At 39.0% G+C, this 23,276-nt stretch overlaps 2 protein-coding genes across 7 annotated transcripts in view; one reads left to right on the top strand and one right to left on the bottom strand.

Moving 5' to 3' along the window:
- Window positions 1–1,508: 1,508 nt before the first annotated feature.
- On the bottom strand, window positions 1,509–8,241 carry dhrs7cb (dehydrogenase/reductase (SDR family) member 7Cb). Its single transcript, XM_059325034.1, has 7 exons — window positions 8,197–8,241; window positions 6,576–6,732; window positions 5,839–5,951; window positions 4,065–4,275; window positions 3,867–3,959; window positions 2,691–2,852; window positions 1,509–2,095 (listed from the first exon to the last, which is right to left on the bottom strand). The coding sequence occupies exons 2-7, from the start codon at window positions 6,727–6,729 to the stop codon at window positions 1,890–1,892; spliced, it is 939 nt and encodes a 312-aa protein (XP_059181017.1). The 5' UTR covers window positions 6,730–6,732; window positions 8,197–8,241; the 3' UTR covers window positions 1,509–1,889.
- A 3,420-nt stretch (window positions 8,242–11,661) lies between these two features.
- mprip (myosin phosphatase Rho interacting protein) overlaps window positions 11,662–23,276 on the top strand; it is a 54,032-nt gene continuing 42,417 nt past the window's right edge. For all 6 annotated transcript variants that reach the window (XM_059324301.1, XM_059324300.1, XM_059324299.1 and 3 more), the window contains exons 1-3: window positions 11,662–12,574; window positions 21,840–21,917; window positions 22,639–22,704. In XM_059324301.1, coding sequence (XP_059180284.1) covers window positions 12,452–12,574; window positions 21,840–21,917; window positions 22,639–22,704 — 267 coding nt within the window. In that variant the 5' untranslated portion in view covers window positions 11,662–12,451. The remainder of the gene's footprint in view (window positions 12,575–21,839; window positions 21,918–22,638; window positions 22,705–23,276) is intronic.

The following is a 23,276-nucleotide window of genomic DNA, read 5'->3' as shown; positions in this document are numbered from 1 at the left end:
AGTGTTTTTAACTCTAATATGTTCCACATTCTAATCTTGAATTAGTAGAAATTGTAAGTGAGTACTCACCTGAACTCATCGTTGTTGGATGAAATGTTGAAGATGAAGACAAAGGTCTGATCCATTGCATTCAGGCTTGATTGCACTTCATTGTGAATGTTTTCATTTTGAATTATATGAAATGAAATTTTGGTGTCTTTCAGCATGAAAATGATGAACTGATTCTGAGCAACTTGAATAATGTGTTTGAATATTTGACACTTGTATTTTAGTTCTAAATTTAGTAGTTTTAGTTGCTTAAATTTGAATTTTTATGGCCAACAAAATTTATTTTTGTTTCCATAAAGTAGCTTGAAAAGGAAATTTGTAGTAATCAAATTGTACTTAAGGAAAGTATGTGAGGTGAGTAAATTACTCACCAACCACGAAAAGAGGAAGAGATGCAAACTGACCACTAAGAAACATAAAATGACGACAGAGACAAAAAGAAACACAAAGAGAGCTGCAAAGAGACGACAGAGAGACTCACAACAACTATGTAGAGGGACAAAACTACCACAAAGAGACACAAACTCCCAACAGAGAGCCTCAAAATGACCACAAAGAGACACAAAACAACTACAAAGGGATGCAAAATTAATTCAAAGTGGCATTAGAATGATCAAGTGTGCATCCATATGAAAAAAAAGTTATAATACAGATATAAGCTAATTATTAAATGATCAGTAAAGTATTATAAAGTGTTTCAAACCAAGTGACATAAAACAACTACAAAGAAGAAACATGATGACCACAAAATACACAAAACAACTACAAAGAGATGTGAAGTGACCACAGGAAGAGGTCAAAGGTCAAAGAGACTCAAAACAACAACAAAGACATTCAAAACAGCTACAAAGAGACTTACAATAACTATAAACGGACAAAACAACCACAAACAAACACAACAAGGCTACAACACGCAAACAAACTACAAAGTGAAGCAAAATGAATACAGATTGACCAGAAAAGACACAAAACAACTGCTGGGACGCAACATGACAACAAAGACAATGACGAAAAACAAAAGCAACTACAAAGTGACGTGAAATTATTACAAAATGACGGAAAATGACAACACAGAGACACAAAATAACAAAAAGATGCCAAGTGACCACAGAAAGATGCCTCACAACTACAAAGAGATACAAAACAACAACAAAGACAATCAAAACAGTCACAAGGAGACTTGAAATTACTATACAAATGGACAAAACAACCACAGAAAGGCTACAAGAAGAAGCAGACAAACTACGAAATTATGCAAACTTAATAGAATCTACAATGAACACAAAAGGCTTTTTCGGCTTAAGACACGCGTCAACTACATCCTCACGCCCCATAATTGAAGTGTGCGTTTCCATGGCCTCAGAATCAGGATTACATCGATCTGTACTTCTGATCAAGTGAAAAACTTACGTTGCATATGTGGCAAAATGCAAGATGAATATTTATTACATTCTTGATTTGACCTGATACAGCGGTAGGAGGGGCGAACAGTAAACAGTGAAGCACTAGACTACATGCATAGATTGTTTCGCTAGTGAAGGCAACTTAAATACAGTAATGGGAATGGCAGACTCAATCACTGACAATAAAAACTACATAGAGAAGGCATTACAAAGTGAAAATGTGTAAGACCACAATTATTATGAAATACATGGATTTTCCGGAAAAAAACAACTTAAACTAAACTCTCACATAAACTAATTGCCTTATGATAAACCTGAAGGTCCTGGGGCAGTTGCCCGCTTTGCCCAGTTGATAATCCAGAGCACATATTATTACCATTTCTAAACAATTCTTGCTTTATTTCACATCTCTCCATTCCATTTCACATTTTTTTCCTTTTACATCTGCTCAGCCAGGACTGAGTCCTTCACTCCAGCAGCCAGCACAGCAAAGAGGGCGGGGGGGAAGAGGGAGCGGAGGAAGAGGGCCACCCTGGGGATGGGGTGGGCCAACACAACCTCCTTCCTCTTCCTGTTCACCGTTTGCACAATCTCATTGGCCAGCACTGATGGGCGCACACCATGGGTCAACTGGCTGGCGATAACTGTGAAAAGAACGGATACATTTTGATTTGATACAAGAAATGGATTCCAAACATTTCAAATTAGACCTTACACCTCCCATATATGTCATATGTTAATGACAAATCAAAATGTTACCACTTTACTTGAGGTCAGAGAATATCTTCATCACACCGTCATGATGGTGTCATGACAGTCAGTTTTGGGTATCTTGTCAGTATTCTGTCAAACATCTATGACCAAGTGCTAGAATTGGTCTGTAACCTTGCACATCTAATTATAATAATCATTATGCCAACTTGCCATAAACACAAATATAGAAACATATTTTGTTTATGTCAAGTTGCCATGACAAAGACATTTTGTGGTAATGTCACTTTGATTAAAGTCAAGTTGTCATAATCAAGACAACCCAAAGAATGTCAACTTGTCATGCCAAAAACCGAATGGCACTTAATGACAGCAGTCATAAACGTTTATGACATTGACATAATGTTTATGACATGTTTATGACTGTGTCATGTCACAGTTATGACAGTATCATATGACGATACCTTCAAGTAAAGTGTTACCGATTAACTTTACTTTCAGTCACTTCAATATTATTCTTTTACTCACATGCAGCCAGGGCGTTTGGTTTAGGATCGGGCTCCTCCACAGGTGGCGGGTCGGCGGCGTTAATAAAAGTATGACTGATGGTGCTGACGACTATCCCATATTCCTCCACTTCAGCCCGCAGGCAGTCAAAGAAGGCCTGCGTCGCATGCTTAGATGCAGCATCTGACAGGTGCCGACACACACACACACACACACACACACATTAACTTTTGTTGACACAAGGAAAAGAGGTGTGAGGCGGTTGGAAAGAAGTTTCATTCCACACATTGCAGAGAACATACTTTTACTGTTTTCTGTCTTGTTATAGGAGGACTTCTGTTGCATCATACTGTGAGAACACACCTACAAGTTTGAAGAGCCAGTAAGTTGGTAGTATTTTATTCCTATGCAAGTGTGGCAAAATGAACTAAACAGGGTGAAGAACCCATAACTAACGTGAGACATCAGCAGTTAGAATGGGGAAAACTGCGATTCTGATACTCACTAAATTTAAAGTTAGCTTATGTATGCAGTGCATTTGTTACTAAGTGATGTGTCAGTTTTAGGCAAACTACATCACTGTAAATTAAGCCAAAGCATTCATGTAACTCCTGTTGTAATAGAATGTGGATAACTCAGAAAGCTATGCAGTAGTATGCACCTTAGCTAGCTAACATATAGCTAACAATTTCTAGCTAACATATATCTAACATTAGCTTGCTAGTAGCCAACATGTCCTTTCTAGAAGACATAGAGACCTAAAATAATCATATGATATGTTTAAATCTAATAGTTTTAGCTAGAAACAGGCATTTTGTTTGCGTTTCAGTCCATGGTCTTATATTGTGGCATTGAGAGTTTTACCCTCCAGTTGGTCTTCAGACTATGACACATGGCGCTCTGTCTCTATATCCTTAAAATGGCAATCCTGTTGAGTCAGCACCTCTCTCAATCAGTTTTTACAGGATTTATTACATGACTGTTGAATTAGACTTAATTAGTTTAAGGTAGGTGTGCCTAATAAACTTAGCCGAGCATCAACAGACTAATTTACAGAGGCAAATTAGTTTGTAAACTCTTATTTCTATTTCTAAGGGGTGTCATTAAAGTGTGTCTTTATGTCTTTATTGTGATTAAGGTGAACAAAGCCTTTTAATTGGTTGATAAAGCTCATAGAAACTTTAATTGACAACTCACATGAACTTCTGAATGGGACAGCAAGTCTTCCCTGGATGCTGTTGACCAACACAATGTGCCCTGATCTTCTTGACATCATTGTTGGAAGAACACCTGCCACATTATTTTTGACATATTAGCATTTCGATAGAAAGAGATCACTAAGATCACAAAAATAGTAACATTTGGTGATGATTTTCTTAGGAATGTCCAGCCCACCTTTGGCCAGAGTACTGGGGCCGAAGTAGTTAATGTCCATGATGTTTCTGTCCAGTTCGAGGGTGACACTTTGCACCGGGGCCTTCAGCTTCATGCTGCTGTTACAGATCAACACATCCACACACCCGTAACACTCCACCACCTCACCAACCACGTCCTCCATGCTGTCCATATCGCTGAAGTCCAGGATCACCAGCTTTGGGGCAAATGTCTAGAGAGACACAGAATTATTATGATTTTGCTAAGCTAATACGTTCTGATCGTCAAGCATCAATCTGACTGGTGGTGCTGCCATCAAAAAGAATTGCTGTTGTTAGCATCACCATTTTCTATTGAGAATTCGCCTATTGGAATTTTTGCATTTTGGATCATTGCAGAAAATAAGCTCTGTGGCAAACACGTTTCTGATGATTACACATTTTGTTCAGCAGGATAATCTTCACAACTGAACACCACTTTTATTATGTTTGACGAGTTTATGCAGCCAGCAGAAGTACAAAGCTAACGTGATGCTATAGCAAACTAAACCACGGTCACATGACTTGAACTTCCCTAGCGTTAGCTACAGATGGTCTCCAACAAGCTAACAACAGTTTTGACAAGCTAGTGAATCTGTAGCCTAATAAATTGTTTATTAACCTAATCTACAATCTACAAAAGTTTGTAAGAGCAATGACAAACGCAACTAGAGGCTGTGAGGCGGACTAGTGAGAGAGTTCACGTAATGTTTAATGTCCTTGACAACCACTGTAGTTTCATTAAGCCATTTACAAGCAACCGCCTTTTTAAGGACATGTAAAAACTTCAAAATTCACATGCGGGTGTAAACGTATTTTATGTCTTACAGCTAAAGGTGGACATCTTTTAGACTTCTGTTAACCACAGACCTTATTTCAGGCATCTAACCAGCAACACATTCAAAATCCTCATTGAGTTTTTAGAGGATAGACCCCATGGTGCTAAAATGCTAACTTACTTCCTGGCTTAGAAACCCATTCCTGTGGCGTCCTTTAAAAGTATATTCTTGTTACAGCAGAATTGTTTCCAGGATATGTTCATGTTATTATTACAATATAAACTATGTGATTATGAATCCCACAACTTCCTTGGCAAGACCCGCCTTGGTTAAGGCGGGTTAAGGCGGGTTAACCAGGTACTGGCAGCAGCAATACACAGGAATGAAATCATCCAGAAAAGGATTTGATTTGTATCAGTAACCACAAACACATCAATGGTCATGAGTTCATGTGTTTGCTAATTAGATAATGTTGTTACAGACACATCTGCTCTGTCCTGTGTATAGAAGATACACGGAGGACAGTGTGCTGTCAGAGAGGATATCCTGCTATTATGTTGACAAAAGGAGGAAGTGGTGATGTGGGAGGAGGTGACAGAGCAGAGGACTACTTTGATAAAAACAAGGACAGAACCTACTATTCTCTTGTTTAATATTGTTAACCCACCATATCATGTCAGTGTTAATTCTTAATGGCTATTTGAGGGATTTTGTTGTATAGGGAAGTCTTTGCTCTATGATAGCAAATGTCACTGCACTGTCAAAGTTTCCATTGTATACTAATAGACATGAGATAGTAGTGTTTACTGGAGCAGCCGGGTTATTTCTCAGCTGGGTAGTTTGCCAAAAGAGGACTCAGCACCACAAAAAAGAGTAATGGTTTTAGTTTGGAAGGGTTCCTAAGAGTCTGGCATGTTTATGATGATCTAATCGGAAATGAATGCCAGCACACCATTTTTATTTATTTCATTTCCTCACCTCTCTGGGGTCAGCATCATTAGTCAGAGAGTCATAAAGACTTTCCAGTTTATCCCAGCTTGTCCCACACAGAATCAGTCTGGCACCGCCCTTATGGAAGAGATGGGCACACTCTGAACAGAAAGAAAAAACTGTTAAATAAATTCATTAGAAGGAAAAGTTTGATATTTTATGATATACACTTCTCTCTCTTCGTTGCTATGAGTTAGATAAGAAGACTGATACCAATGCCTGTGTGCTAAATATGAAGCTATAGCTAGCTGCTGGTCAGCTTAACGTAACATAATGACTGAAACCAAAGGAGACTGATCTGTGGACTAATCGTTATGGTTTTAAAGCCTCAAGTTTGGTATTTTAGCTGTCACCACCTTGGTTTTTTGGTTTTGTTGGTTGGTTTTATGGATTTTATGTTGACAGCTAATGCTAGTGCTAGTTAGCTGGGTTTGCAGAGTGCATCTGTACAACTGAATGTTGAACGAGACATTATTAGGTGACCAAAGTCTTCCAGATAACTTTGACAAACTGAAAACCCACTGTGGAAGGGTCAACGTTCTAATGTGACGTGGTATTAGCCTGTCAATCATGAGATAGCCATCCCCTAAAGCATACCTGGCTTTATTTATTTTACTCTAAGTGCAACCATAATTTACAAAATGAACATGTTGTATTGAAGAATGCTTGAAACTATGGTTTGAGACAAGTTTTTTTTTTTTTTTAAATACAAACAGATCATTTACCAGTTCCCACGCCAGACACAGCATCAGTGATCACCACCACTTTGTTTCGCACTAAGGACTTGGACATGAAGTGTATGACCTCATTGTAGATGTAGTACACCCCTGCCGCCACGACAATCAGCAGGGGCAACACCACCACAAAGGGCAGGGACATGTTCTGTAGAGGAGAGGGCACAGGATCAGTGCAATGAACAGTTATAGACCTACTGACCTGCATTAGAAGAGCCAGCAGTCTTGGTGCGCTGACAGGACAGTTGGGATCAGGTTTTGGGTCACCTGAGGTGTGGCTCTCTTGTGGTGTAACCTAATACAGTGTCAATAAGACAAAGTACATGCAGAACAAATCTGAAAGCTTAAAATCCAATATCCCATTTCTTTTCTTGATCTATAACTCCTTATTTGTGTTTGGTATTGATTCAATCATGGAAACTAATAGGAATACGGGTTTTTATCAAGATTTGCCTTATCAATGCGTTAATTATCTATCAGAAGCAGCCATGTAAGAAACAGTAACCTTCCTCAATCTGTTTCTGCAAAAGTGAAGTGGTAAAACTCAGGCTGTGAAACAATGCAATACAATCTGTCTCATGTGTCTCTTCCTGTTTGCAATGGGAGGGGGAAATCTGAGTAAATCACAGGTCGTTTTTAACCTTGAGAAATACTGGATTTGTATTTAAATGAGTAGTTTGACACAGGAAACGTGTTTATTTGCTTTCTTGCAGAGACTTAAATGAGAAGATTGATATCACTTGAGTGGTATTGACCTTCTCTTCTGCAGTAACTCTTGCCAAGAAAGTGAATAAGCGTATGATGAACTGATGCTGTAAAGGGGACAACATATAACATGCTAAAGCCAGATAAATGACTTCCTAGTCTAGAGTCATTTGTACTCTCTGTCTGTATATCTAAAGACACTTGTAGACTAATATATCTACCCGTATTTGCTTTGACTGTGACAAACTATTCTTTTCTTCTCTAAATGTGTTAAGTCCCTTGAGGGAAAGATTTGTATTTGTTTCCCCTGCTAACACACTTACCATGTAAAGTGAGTTTGAGAAGAACAGCTAAATATATTCTGGCCATGCTGCCGACCCAGAATGCCGTGCACTATGTCACCTCCAGGATATTGTCATAAGATACCCCGAGGGGGGGCAACTGAGGAGGATCACATTTATAAGCAATGGATGACCTTACTTGCCCTGCTTTACTTGGGAAAATACATTAAAGGAATAGTTCTGATTTTTTTGAAGTGGGGCTTTGTGAGGCACTGATCCATAGTCAGTGTATTACCTATAGATGGTGGTCAGCATGCCCCCAGTCTGGTGAAGCGGGCCGGAGTACCAGCACAGAAGCAAAGCTATGTAGTGCTGTGGATGGGGGCAACAGCAAAACATATTTAAGCCACCTAAAAAAAGATCCCCCCAAAACAAAACTATTTAAAGGGGACATAGAATGCTAAATTTATAGGTAATATTTGTATTTGAGATTTCTACTAGAACATGTTTACATGCTTTTATGTTCAAGAAACACATAATTTTTCTAATTGTGTGTGTCTAAATGTAACTGTATCCAACGTCTGTCTGAAATGCTCTTGTTTTAGTTACTGTCTCTTTAAGCCCACCTCCTTAAGAAGCCCAGTCTGCTCTGATTGGTCAGTGTTATTGCAGTTGAGGAATCAAATGAATCGCACTGTAGCTACACTTTCTACCTGTTTAAGTTTACGCAATGAGAACTGAAGCTGATCTATGCTCTCTTCAAAGCCCCCAGACTTCCCAGAAAGTTTTTAAAAAAAAAAAACAGTCAAGCCAAAACAGCCAACTGATTGAGGTGACAGTAGACCAGCAACTCTCATGTTCAAGGTAAAATTACTGTTTGTCAATGGAGTCTGGTGACTTTGATGAGAGATGAGTTTCCCCCAGTTTTAACATAAACTGATGTTAATGTTTTCCTTGGGTGGTCATTTTTTTTAGGTGACTAAAATATGTTTAGCTGCTGCCCCTGTCCACAGCAGTACATTACTCAGCTTCTGTGCCGGTACTAAAATCTGCTTTTCCAAACTAGAGCATACCAACCATCATCTCCTGTAGGTAATACACTCAGTACGTTTTCACTTGAAAATACAGAATTATTGCCTTAATCTGACTATAACTGGACAACTGAAGTGCATGTGCATTGTGTTAGTCCGACTGATGTTGGAGTTCTCCAACTCCGATTAGGACACCCAGAAAATACGATCGTAATAGGATTTTCGCCGGCATGTATGACAAGTATGTGTATGAACTCGGAACAAAAACATCCAAGAAAGCCGCTCGCATTAGCAGGATGCACATTAGCCGCTCGCATTAGCAGGTTGCACATTAGCCGCTGGCACATTAGCCGCTGGCACAGTAGCCGCGCGCATTAGCCGGTCAGTAGCGACAGCACAAAGTGTCAAACTGAGGTCAACTGGAAAAGGGGCCGTATTAACCCGCTGAAACGACGTATATCGCCACCCAGTGTTGAGGAGGAGGACACGTTCCCACCAGTTATTCGATTTTCTCAGTTGCATGTAAACTGGGACAAGGACAGAAGTCAGATTAGACGCCAATATCTATTTTTAAGCATAGCTCAAATAAACTGTGCATGTAAACGCACTGACTGACTATGGATAAGAACATCAACCCAACTTTTTAAAAAAATCTATTCTGTCCCTTTAAGATAACCCTTTGTCACCCATATCATGTGGACACAAATGGCTTTGGCATCATGTCCCTGGTTCGATTCTTTGCCTGCCAGACTGTTTGCACCTACTCTCTTTCCTCACATTTCCTGTTTCTGCACTGTTCTGTCACTGTCAAATAAAGACATAGAATACCACCATTTTTTTTTTAAAGTAAAGATAACCCTAATCCAAATTTTAAAAAAGTATTTATAATGACTCCAGAGAGCCATTGCCCAGCTCAGGCCCATATTTAGCCTGACACATGATGGATCCCAGTGGGTTAGTCAGCTTGTGAGTGCACGTCTATAGCAACCACACAACAGACACACACACCTGTAATCTGTGTTATTCTTGGTTCACTTACAGAACGAACAGGGAGCTAATCCTTCAGCAGGACTGGCTGTTGGGGGTTTTTTCAGATTCAGTTAGGTAACAGCAGCCCTTCTCCCTCTATGTCCCTCGTCCATTCACACAGCTCTGTTCCTCTGTCCGTCTGTCTGTCCCGCTGCTGTCCACTTGGACCTGCTGCTTATAATAGCCTCTGCTTCAGTCAGCCATTAATACACATATATGTGGCATCTGAGGCATGTCCCCTTGTTGCCAGCATGAAGGGATGGATGACAACTGAGAGCTTCAGTTGTGTTAAGGGCCAAGTGTTTACACTGTAATGCTGTTTTCGTTAGTAATGCACGGATAAAGGACTCTTATTAATAAAAATTTAGAGCAGAAATAACTTCTTTAAGGCACTTTCCTAGGTGAGGATAGAGCTTAGATGCTGCATTATTTACATTTTTATTTGGCTGACTCATTAAATTTATTCTAATTGTGCAAGTTATTCTAAAATAACTTTATACTGTACTTAAAGTTATATTATGCAGTTCTTTGAAAACAGGAAAACAATGTATAGACTCATACAATGTATGAACTAATATAAAAGTAGTCTCTCTCAGTCATCACCTATGACCCACTGGAAGTGTGCGGTGGTGTCTGTGTCTGCAGAGAGACAGACACCACCAGGATTGCTTTCACTTTCAAAGAACCAGAGAGGAGGGTCCAAGTTTCAATGTTGTGTTGACAAACAGTAAGCAACAATTCCTGCATAGTATGCCTTTAAGTACAATTTTCAGGTACTTGTACTTGACTAATACAATTATATGCTACTTTAGTATAATACTGCAGCACTTTTTTAAGTGAAATATATGAAATAATATAGACATTTAAATCCTTTTTGACACATTCATTTACTGTGCATTTTAAACTACCTAAGAATATATAAAGTTATCAAAATGAGCTTCAACTCAACCAACTACAACAATAAAAACCTACTTACACAATAATCCAGTAATATAATAACTTATAATGTAAAGTTACGGTGTGACTACAGGGGCCTACTACACTGTATCAGACAGTTAGCTATAGTTCGATTTTTCACACACACACACACACACACACACACACATATATATATATATATATATATATATTGATTACGCAATGACATAGTAAGCACTAACTCTTCCTTTGCTAATGGAGTATACTTTACCTTGTTGTATTTTCCTTCTTTCACCTCTGTACTTTAAGTTAGTAATTTATGCATATTTATTTGTATCTTTTATTGCACACTACAGTGATTACAGAACAAGTAAAGATGTGAATGAGCGACAAAAAAGTATGAAAAATAGAAATTAATAAATTAATAAATAGATTTTAAAAAATGAATAAATGTAGAAAAAAAGATAAATAAATGCAAAAAAGAAATTTAAATTCTGTATTTTTTACATGCATTTTATAATTTATTTAGGTATTTCTGTATGTATTTATTTCTACATTTTCATTTATTTATATATTTATTTCCACATTTATTTATTTATACTCATGTCATTTTTTCATCCCGCATGTGACATATGGAGTTAGTACATTTTTTAAATGACTGTTGCTTGTTGAGTAAAAGACAATTAATTTGTAAATAAATAAAAATTGTAAATATATAGAGGAATTGTTGAAAAAGAAAAGTAAATACATAATGTGGAAATATAAAGAGAAATAAAGATAAGAGAAAAAAAAGTACATAAAAAAATCTGGAAATATAACGAGAAAAAAATGAATAAATAAATATGACAAAAGCAATAGGGAAAGGAATGGGAAAATAAGTATAAAGTGGTTAAAAGTCATTCCTCTTCATACCTCCACATTTAATTGCTAAGTCTTTTACAGATGTATTCTTTTTGATGGCCTTCCTGTGACTCTTTAATCTAATCATCACAATGAAAGCTCAGTAACTGTGTTCTCGCTGTGGGTGGCGACAGTGAGCAGTCATCGCGAGACTCCATAGAGCTCCAGGAGCCTGTGAGCTCTCTCGGCTCCCCCTCTCTCCGGTGGGAAAGAAGAAAATAAACCTATTGCTGCTAACCAGGCTAGTTATGGAACCAACCCCTAAATACCCCTTTTGCCCTCTGTGACTGGCCAAGAGGCGCTTTCCTTTCATGCAGCGTCTCTACCTGGGAGAAAAGCACTGGAAGCGTTTGTTTTTTCCGACCGTCTCGGTTTAAAAGTCAAGTTAAAGACGCCAGCCAGTGGAGGATTTCATTAGCGAGTTAGCTAACCATAGCCTAGCAAAGGAGCACTGGATGAACTTCGCATGGACTGACTGCTGCGACTGGGAGAAAAGCCTGCTGTCTGACTGCAAGCTTTCTTTTGGGTTGTGTCCTTCACATGGGAGTCTGTTGGTACTTTATGGACACTATCGCCTCGGAGCTTGAAGGCGATAACTGTGCGCAAATGTTGTTTTTGTGGCCATCACGTTATTGATTTGGAAGCCCAACTGGAAAGCTAACAGGATATTAGCCACCTTTCCCGACACTCCTGCTTTGTGGTTGCAGGCCATGGACTGAAAAGCATTCATCACTGACTGAGTGATGAGTAGACTGGCTTAATGGCAGCCAATTATTTATTGGGAAGCAGTAATTGGATACAACTAAACAGACAAAAGAAGCATTTGTTTTGATCCCTACCTCCGAATAATTACATTCTTGTTTGGTCTTTTTACTTGAAAATGCATCGGAGTGCTGGAGCTTTTTCCAAGTTGGGATAGAAGGGACGCACAAGAAAACAGCGGGATTACTCCACTATCGATCATACTAATTAGTCCAGAGAGTTTAGTAAGAGGTGAAATATAATGTCTACCGCAAAAGAAAACCCCTGTAGGAAATTCCAGGCGAACTTCTTCAACAAAAGTAAATGTCAGAACTGCTTCAAACCACGGGAGCTGCATCTACTGACGGACCAGGACTTGACCCAGGTAAGCATTGCATATTAACTCTATGGAGTCTTATAGGGATATTTTGTCCATTTATGAATCCTTTTCATGTCTTTTCGTGTCTTAGTAAGTCAGTTTGTGTCTTTTTTTGGTCATTTATGTCTTTGTGTGTCACGTTTGTTGGTCATTTTGTGTCTTCTGTGTTTTTTTTTTTTTGTTATTCTGTCTTCTCATTTTGTGTCTTTTTTGGTCATTTTGTGTCTTTTTTTAGTCCTTTAGTCCAACATAATTTTTGATTCTTTTTTTTAAACTTTCAAAACACTATCATACTCAAATAATTTTAAATGTTGCAGATGTGAACAAAGGTTGCAAATATAACATATAAGAGGGTTACATCCAGTTTAAGCATTTTATACTAAATATATTTATTATAGCTTGTCTCCAGTTTTACTTGGTACTGTATATCATCATCAAATTGAAACTGGCCTCATGGAGTTTACAGCCAGAACTTTAGAGGTAAATTTACAGTAGGGCTCCACGCTGCTTATTTGTAGTCTGGATGATGAAGAAGTCATGCTTTGGTGCTTTTGGAGTCTCCAGAGGGTTAACAGTATTAATAACATGTTTATTCCCCTTTATAATTTAAAGTCCCCTAATTACTTACCGACTAAGAACATCATTTTCACAAGCTGCTGTTGCTGCCAGACTTCCGCAAGTGAAAAATGATTATTGTCTGGTAACTATGTAACCAGCTTGACAAGCTTGTGAGAATGTAGACTGAAAACTACATTCTTGTCGCTTGAAAACGTCTTGCTTGCTGTGCTATGTTTTACTTTTATAAAGACAACTACAGCCCTCCTAATGAGCTACATATCAAAGTAGAGTTGTAATGACCAGCATGGTTTCCAATAAAGATTGTACCTCATCCAGATATGTGGTACAATCAATCTTAAAGTACTTCATAGGAGACAGTGCCATTACAGCTATGATGTCGGGAAAATGATAGTGTTTATCTTGGCTTAAACACAAAACATCTATGGTTTCCTCACTTCTTTCTTATGTATGTCTCTTTCCATTTGACTGAACCAGAGTGGTGAAAGTGAATGCCTGTGGATTGCTTCTAACTACAATGGCTACATTTGCCTGCCAATTTGGACTCTGGGGTTGATTGTGTAACCCTCAGCTGTTGTTTATTTACAATTGTTTGTTTTTAGTGTGTACCCCAGGCAGACTAGTGATCACTATGTGGAAGCTAATGAGTGACCTACAAAGATGAGTGGAGCAAAGATAAAGTGAAGTTCCATTCAGCTATCTAATATCCAAATCGCAGGATGCCCAATATTTTCTGAAGGCAAATATGTGCCATACTAGGGTGAGATGATATGGTCAAAATCTTGTATCCCGATATAGGTATTTTGTATCTCTTGGTTACGGTTACTTAGCTGATAATTCATTACATTAACAGCCTATATAAAATGGTTAAGTCTAATGTTGATCACAGATGCCAAAGAAGTTAGGACACTGTCTAAATTCAATACATCAGAAACACAATGCAAATCCTTTTCGACAATTTAAAACTGTACAAATACAGTATATTTACTGTTCTAACTGATAGACATTTGTTTTTTGTAAATATACTTTCTGAATTCTGAATTTGATGCTTTCTGTTTTTATTTACGTTTTACACAGCGTCCCAAGTTTTTGGGAATTGGTGTTGTATACTTTTGTGTGATATAAATGCATATAAAGAAATGTACTAACTACAACCTTTTTTTAATTACTCAAGTGCAAAATGAACATAACACAAAGCACTTTGCTTGTGGTGCTCCAAGCGTCGAAAAATACCTTTTGAAAGACTCAACCTTTCCAGGTCCCTGACCCAGGAGTTCAAGATAATCCACAAACCTTGTTGTGAGCAATTTCATGTGGAAACTATCTTAGAAAGAAAATAGTTCATAACCATAGAGTTTCTTCATATTTAAGGGTCACCATGGCCAATATCTCCAAGACTGTGTAACTCACACCAGAACAATCTAGACTGATATATTGCACCAAGGGGAAGGGGAAAATATGTTTTAATTTGAGGTTAGCTGTCCAGAAACCAAACCAAACCATGAATATTTTGATATATTAACGATGCTAAAACTATCATTACCTCCAATATCGGTAATGATATCACAGTGGCAATATCTGTCAAAATTATCACATCTTTTTTCAAAATGTGCAGCCCTTTTCAGCTTGGAGATCTTATTATAAGCATGTTTTCTGAGTCCCAGTTTCTCTCTCGTAGATCATTAGTTTAGTCTCTGTTGTATCCTGTAATTGATCCCAGACATGAGGCCCAGATGGGCTCTTGAACATGGTTTAAGAGCCAAACAGCAACGTCAGCATCCTCTTCCCCTGTGCGAGTGTATTGGGGCGCACACGAGTGTACGTTGCTCGGTTGCACCGAGTTTATTGCAGGTTAACCCTTTAAATGTGAGACTCCTGTGTCAGGATAGACAGCTTATGGTTACATCACTTCCTCTAATCTCCCTGCGACCTGGCCCACACACTCTCTTTGGCTGGCCGTTTGATGACGACCGGAACCAGGAAGGCTTGCTCCCCCGGCCTTTGAGATTGATATGCTCATCACTGTTGTTGCAGTTGCCAAAATGTCTCCAATCTGTCAGCTATCCAAACAGTTAGCGGGGAGCTTGGTTGCACAAGCAGGTTTTGTGAGGATTCTGTCTGGACAGTCCTCGAACCAGTTAGGGCTACGCACCAGGCCATTACTGGGCTAAAGCTGCATTATGTAACGCCACATAAACAGTGTTAAACTTCTGAGCCTTGTTCAAACGGCCCAAGGTAAGGGTTAGGCTTTGTAAAATGTTCCCAGTGTTCAGAAACCGATACGGGCCGACTTAGAGATAAACTCAATAACCCAGTGAAAAGAAAGCTCCTGTAAAGCTGTGTAATGCTGTTAAAACACCATGAATAGGTGATTTGGCTAAGTGAATTTGAGCCCTAAATTAAATGCAAGTTATTCAGAACTTAAAGGGAGCCGGAGCTCGAGAATGTAGCTTTGAAACAGATAGGCCATGTGGAAAAGTTATGCAAAGGGAACAGAGCTGAATGTCGGAAGAACAGTATCGTCTATAAACAATCTCTTTGTTCAACACGGCTAGAATAAAAGGTGGGCTGGGGGAGGGGCTGCTGCTGCTGCGGCTGCTGGAGCCTGAGTGCATTATTTTATTTCAGTCAGTGTGCTCCAAAGGAGTTTTTATTCCCCCTCGAGTTCCAAGTCTGTTGTCACGGTTTTCACTCTGTCACATGAATTGTTTGAGAAAAGCGATCAGGCTGTCCGGGAGAGGTGGTGGGAGGCATCGCAGTGATGAAGGATGCAGGCAGGCTAAGGTTTACATGTACGTGGGAGAGACTGCGAAGTACAGGCAGGGATGTGATGGAACTTAACGAGTGGGAGCAGGAGACACAAGGAGAGAAAGGAAGTGTGGGGTTGGGAAATCAGAGTAGGGTTTCTCAGGGGCTGCTGCTCATGCGTGGTTATAAGCATACACAGTGGAGTCAAACTTTATAAAGCCTATAGGTTTAACACTTGCCAAATGTTTTAAGGCAGTTAACGACAGCGGCCGGTTCTCAGTTGTTTTCATCACTCAAAGATAGATGCCATCACTTAAAGCCAAAAAGCTCATATTTATGACTCGGCCCCTGATGAATACAGTGTTTCTTTAAAGGCCTTGTTTTTTTACTGTGCTGATAACCAAATGACTTTCACATGTGTCCCCCAGTGTCACAACCAGCTGCTTTTGTTTTTGTCACCCACATCCTGGTGAAGCTCACAGGCTTCCTTACTGACATTAAAAAAAAAAGATTAAATTGAATTGTGAAATCTGAATGAAATTGTGGAATTTGATATTCATGACACCCTTCATTATGACAACCTTAGTCTACACTTGTGAGGACAAATCTGAAAACACATTGTGTTCCCTAGGGTCCACAGCCATCTTGGTGCCTGACAGTGGTCCATCACTGAGGCCAGCATTGAGATTTAAAAGACCCGCCCCATACACACCTACACCTGGCTGCATGAATGGTGCCATTGATTAAGTGCTTAAAAAATAACAATTAAGATTTATTTAATGGTGCACAGACTTATTTAGACGTTTAAGAACGTGCTTTTTTTATGTCTATTAATGCACTTATTTCTGGTGAAAGAATGAATAAGATGATGATGATTGGTGGATGAAGCCCCTGTAGTGGGTTTTGTGTTTTGGTTTTGGATGACTTGCACTGACAATATCATCATGATGTTTCATTGTGGACATTGCCCAACCCTTTTTCTCTCAGTTTTGGCCTTTGCTACACACTAACTTTTTATTTTCTACAGCAGCTTTTAATAGGGTCTGCAGCTTTTGAGAAGCCCTTTAGAACACATAGATCTGTAGATGTGTAATGGATTCTCATGTTGTATATCTAACAGATTCCAAAAAACCCTTGAAAGTTGTCAAAGACATAAAGGAAACAAGTACAATCATTTCCGAGTCTTTTGTGATGTATATTCACATGAAATATGTTCAAAGACAATATATTTCATGTGGCATTCTGTTTTTTTTGTAAAAACATTTTACACAATGTCCCAATTTATTTGGAACTGGGGTTGTTGTTCCAACGCAGGAAGCATAGCCTTTGAAAGCACTGACATCCAATTGCCAGTGGCTTAGTTCTTTTGAACAACAATGTTAAGGAGCCAACTTTGCTTTGTTCATTTAATGTCACTTAAGCCATCACACAAAACTATTGTGTCATTGATAAAATTGTGTTTATGCTTTGTAATGTTGGCACAATTATAGAGCTGATTGAAGCTCTGCCCAGGAAGCACTTTAAGCCATTGTTAGACAGTTATGAGCTGTGATCGTATTCCAATGAGTTGTTTTGCAGTTGTTTGCCAGCAGTGACAAAAAATCTGTCAGTGAGAACACCTGTATAGTGTGTTTGGCTGTAATGAGACGGTAGATAAGTGTTGTGCCGCCTGTAACATCTGAAGTTATGGTATTGACATTCTAGAGTTACAGCCTCATCGTACGTGTCCACAGTGGCGTTGCTGTACACAAGGATTTGCACTGCTTACCAGCAATGGATGCTTGATGGGCGTACCACTAGTCTGTGTTGATAGGGGCTCTCCTTTCCAAAACAAATACAAAGTGTTCCCTCCCTTATTTCAAGCATTGAAGAGATAGTTTATTCATTTCTCTTCCATGGCTGCTAAAATTGCATTTACAGGCTACACTCTCCTACAGTAACACAAACACTTCCTGTCTCCTCCTGATTGGACAGATGCTTTCACTTGAGGCTGTTCTCTTCCAGGATGTCAAACCAGACCAAATGTGGTGGCCTGTTTGCAAACTTTAGTAGTTCAATGAATTGTGTTTCTGAAAACATTTGAGCTGTTTGAACACTATACTGGTTACAGAAAATGAGCTGAACCTGTTAGCTTTTTCACAGGCTCTAGAGCCACGTTATTATGGCCGCGATTCCTTTAGGGGGAAGAGTGGCCACCGGGAAAGTCTCAGGCCACGCCCTCTCAAATGTCCACTCACTCAGCGTGTGTCCATTACAAAAAGGCCCCCAGAGGGATTGACCAGACTCCGGAGGTGACGTATGGTTTTCGATTGTTGCGTAATTGCTTAGTGACAGTTTCAACTGTGATCCGTGATCACATACTGTGCACAACGTCAGCAGCTGATCATAAACAAAGCAGCATGGCTAATTGATCAGCATCGCTAACTTTGCACAGAGTTTCCGGTGCTTGTTGTAAACAAACGGAGATCACAAAGTGAACTGTACACTGTACACACTGTACTGCTACAAAGCTAGCTGTTAGCCTCTTAGCAATTTGCAGACTGGACGCTAAGGGGTTAACATCCCTTCTGGCTCTGCAGCTGGGAGAGACTGCTGCAGGAGGACTGTGCCGCTTCGACTCCTTCTTACTCTTCTTAACAAGCTGCCGGCCCCGCGGCTTGTTAAGAAGAATAAGGAGGAGTCTCCAATAACACCAGAAAAAGTCGCTGGATTTGTCTCCAGTCGCTTTCTTGAAAAATAGTCGCTAAGGGGGTCTGAAAAGTCACTAAATTTAGCATAAGTTGCTAAGTTGGCAACACTGCTTTGCCGGCTTTTACAAATGGCTTGTGTTGTTGTTGTGTAGAGTACTACGTCACATCCCGCTTAGCGTTGTATCCAATCAGTAACTGGGCTTTTTTCAGGGCAGAAAAAAGGCCCTGCTCTTCGACAGGGACGAAAAAAGTCCAGACAAAAGACAAAAAGCCTGTCACGATAAATACTATATCGACTTATCGTTTGATATATAAAAATGGACAGCATAGGTTTTTTTTCAGGACTTAATATATTGTCGTTCACGTGTGACTTTTTGTGCTTTTTTGTGTTGGGTTTAAAGTAATGCTGCAAATTTTTGACAGGCAGCACAAATTGTCGAAAATAAACTATATTTCCCAAGCAGCCATTCCAGCTGTTTATATGTTATTTTAATAATAAAATAATATAATACATAATGATTATCTCATTGGAATGTTTTGTTAACAGAACCTGGACGTCTGTTTTATTTGTTTTGGTTCTAATTTATTTATTTATGTTTTATCTATCAAGGATATTTTAATATTTCTTTTCCACATTTTAATTCCAATGTTTAATATTCTCAAGATTTAAAAATTCATTGCTGTGGAAAAGGATGAACTTATTATGTTCTAATATTGTTATAAAATTAAAACAACATCGATACAACGATACTATCGTTTGTCGTGATAGTTTTTGGGAATATATAGTGTCCTCAAAAATGTGTTATTGTGACAGGCCTGGCCTCCGCTTTCCCAGATACGCTCGGGCCAACTTCAAGCATAATAACAACAATGGCCGACTACATCGTCTCTAAAATTTTGCTCGTGGCTTTGCGAGGCATCCCAACACGACCAGTACAACACATTTATGCTGCTTGTCTTGATCGCTATAGATGGTGATTACATTCTTATTAACACTCATAATAAGCTGTTAATGTTTGACTTTGTTGTAAACTAACGCTAGCCCGCTAGGTCTAACAAGCTACCTAGTACAGACTACCTGGTATTGGTCAGGCTGCAGTTAAACAAATAAAATAAATGATGCATGTTTTAGTTGGTCTTGTTTGTCACGATAATCCCGTCCCCAGCTTCTGACGTAAGGGGTTCATGTTTCGAGCCCAGCAAAGAGTTGGTGTCGCTCTGGAACCAGTTTTCCTGGCTGAGATGGAGTTCTTTGGCTGACAAAACGGCAGCGTTTACAGAAAAAACAAAATCGTCTAGGCATTGCAAATTGATTCAAACCATTTTTAAATCTCAATTTAATCCTCCATCAGCCCAAGTCTACTACCAAATCAAATTCATGCAAGTGGACATTGTGCAGTACATACTAGTGTACTTCACATTGTCCTTAATGCACTGGTTACATTGTACTTGTCAAGACAGAATCTTTGACATTTGGCATGTCATGTTAGGAAAAGTACAGGTGATACTAATAACATAAACAGCCATGTTCTTTCAATGTCTCTCAATAAGTCGTAACAGGTTCATTGTGAGTTAGGGCTGAGCGATATGTCAATATAAAAGATATATCTACATATTTTTTTATGTGATATGGAATTAGACCATATCGTATCGTATATATCGATATAGTTTAATTTTTTTTCTTTCTTTATATATAAATGCTGCCCTTACTAGGGTTTGTCATATTTAGTTCTTTTGTAATGTTCATTATTCTTTTCTCACATAAATATGTTTATTCCAGAAAAAGATTGGCCTATTTTATTTCATAGGCAATTTTTATTTAAGATATTTTTTAATTAAATGTGCACTTTATGGAGCTTTGATTTGGGAAAAAAAGGTACTCCTGTATTTATCCAATATTTATGTTCACTTAAACGGTTTCAATAAAACTACTTGTGACATGTCATATTTGTCTTTGTTGTTGCTCTCACTTTGCGATAAAAATATCAGGATATATATCGTATATCGATATTCAGCCTAAATATATCTGGATATGACTTTTGGTCCATATCGCCCAGCCCTATTGTGAGTCAAAATGAACATTACCAGGGCCTTGAAACTGAATCAGCTAAATGTAGTTCAGCCAACATTTTATCATTTACACCTGTGCCTTTCATGCTGTGACATGTCAAAGTATCCAAAGGCTTAGGGTTGCTGCAGAAATTATTTTTTAAAATACAATTTATTAACAGTAATTTGGATGTGTGAAAGGCAGAAAGCAGGACACCTGCACAATGGAGGGGTGGTGGTGAGGTGTTCACTGCAGGAACAACAGAGAGGAAATCACCTCCATTGTGTGTTTGTGTAAATGTTTCACCATATGCAGGGATGTGTTCTCTCTCCTGTTGTTTCTGAAGCTAGTCTCTACCTTTTTCAAGCTGCCTGTCTCTTTGTAACACATCAGAACAAGAATGAAATTGTTGGTCATCCTCTGCCAGGCTGATTTGATTTACATGGGCCACAACATGCAACAAAAGTCATCATTTTAATGGTTTTAGCTCATCAGAACTGCCTTTTACGGGCATGTCCATACAAGTTCAAACGAGGCACGTATAGCTTTATGGCAGGCATGCAGTGACATGGAGCGGTAACAGGGCCGGTATTAGAGAAGTAGACTAATAATCAGATCCTTTACCTTCCAGCAGAACGGTTTTGTGCAAGAGGCTGGGGAATGAGTGCTGGTATGAGAGCTGCTTGATAATGGTTAACACTTAATGCAGAGAGACTGTCATCATTAATGGAGGGCAAAGAGCAGCAGTTTAAAGAGCCCACTGCTGCCCAATGGGAGTAGGCTCTATGTTTATATGTTCCATGCCTTTAAACTTGCCTGCCTCTGTTGGACTGGGGAAGTTTGTGGCAGTCAAACAAGTCCAGAAGGTGAATCATGTGCGTAGATGTATTTTGTTTGTTTTGAGTATTCAGCTAGTCAGTCCACCAGTGTTTGTCATACTGGTGTCATCTGCTGCGGGTAAACAGGAAAGAGAAGCACTTAAGCATATCATCATCAAACAGTCGATTACGCTAAAAAGCTCACAAACTGGTTGTGTGTGGCTGCAAAATGTGCTGTGAGAACGGAAGCAATATCTGGACCCCAATGGTCTTCTCCCTCTCTCATATTTACATCATCTCTCTCCCTCCCATCCCCCTCAGCTCCCACACTCCTCCAGCTTTAATGATTATCTAAATTGCTCTTTTCTCCCCCTCTCTCTTTTTAACAGGCTAAACCTATTTATGGTGGATGGCTGTGTTTGGCCCCTGAGGGAACTGACTTTGACAATCCTATGCAGAGATCCCGGGTAAGAGCAAGCACTGTAGGCCTGAATGTTCGTTCACTAAATAGGTGTTCACACATTGCACACAAATGTGCATGATAATGCTTCCCTTTAAGGTCAACTCCAGTGGAGTTCTCTTCCAAGTTTTTGGAATGGAAACGCCCACTCAGCCTTAGCAAATAGCAGTGACGTAGGTTATTATAGTAAGCTGTGAACATTATCTTAGTCAATGTTAGCTGTTAGTTAGGAAGTTACCACATAACACAGAACATTCTGCTGTTAAAATAGATAAGAAAGTCACACACTAACACACAAATTACCTATACATGGTAGGGCTGGGCGATATGGACCAAAAGTCATATATTTAGGCTGAATATCGATATATGATGTATATCCTGATATTTTTATCACAAAGTGAGAGCAAATGTTCAGTCAAAGTCCACTGCTGCCTCGATATATGTATCGACATACATAGTTCAACCAAAATGTTAATTTATGGATTTGAATACACAAAGAGCACTAGTGGGAAGCTACAGAATGATGTAAATCCTCAAAAAAATGATGGACCCACACTTTAATTAATGGAAATTTACTGTAGTAGGAATATTAGTAGTGATAAAAAATGAATGGTGAGGTTAAACACTAATTATTAATTGTTTTTATTCTGTTCAGAGAGAGAGCAATCTGTCTGTGAATTTGTGGTTCAAAATCAGGCCAGTCTGACGGCATGTATTTCTCCTGACAGAAATGGCAACGGAGATTCTTTGTGCTGTACGAACATGGCTGTCTGCGCTTTGCCCTGGACGAATCGGTGAGTACTGCATTTTGTCAGCTGTTCAAACTTCTTCTTCTCTTTCCTTAAATAAATAGGAAAATGAAAGAAATAAAGTTGACACTTAAGGTTGAAACAATGCCCCTTAATCGTGTGTAGTTCAAGTGTTTCTGAATGTCGTGGTGGTGTTATTTTATAAGATGTTCATGTTTTCATTGTTGGTGCATTTTTGGCTTCAGTTGCAGTGTAATACACATCCAAAATATCTTTACATCCACTGCTTCTTGCTAAAAACGCATTGTGTGTTTTCTTGCTGCTGCGGCCATACTAAAAGTTGGGGGGTGGGTTATCTATTAACGGCAAATTACAGCTAGAGAATACCTGCAGCCAATCAGTAAGCAGAGTCCTGTTACTCCTGTGATATGTTGACCTATGTCATAAAGAACCTCCTAGTCGCAGAGAAATATAATTATTGTGGCAATCCACGCCTCAACGCTTCTTAGTGTGCTGGCGTGACAAATGTGTTGAATACATTTCAATCCTCACAAAACATTTGCAAAGCTGATTTATCTTGGAACCTGCATTGTTTGTATCATTGTTTGCGAGCTTGC

This window comes from Centropristis striata, chromosome 21 (assembly GCF_030273125.1).
Source record: "Centropristis striata isolate RG_2023a ecotype Rhode Island chromosome 21, C.striata_1.0, whole genome shotgun sequence".
Lineage (NCBI taxonomy): Eukaryota > Metazoa > Chordata > Actinopteri > Perciformes > Serranidae > Centropristis > Centropristis striata.
The sequence above is the reverse complement of the archived record's forward strand: the minus strand, read 5'-3'. Positions and strand labels throughout refer to the sequence as shown.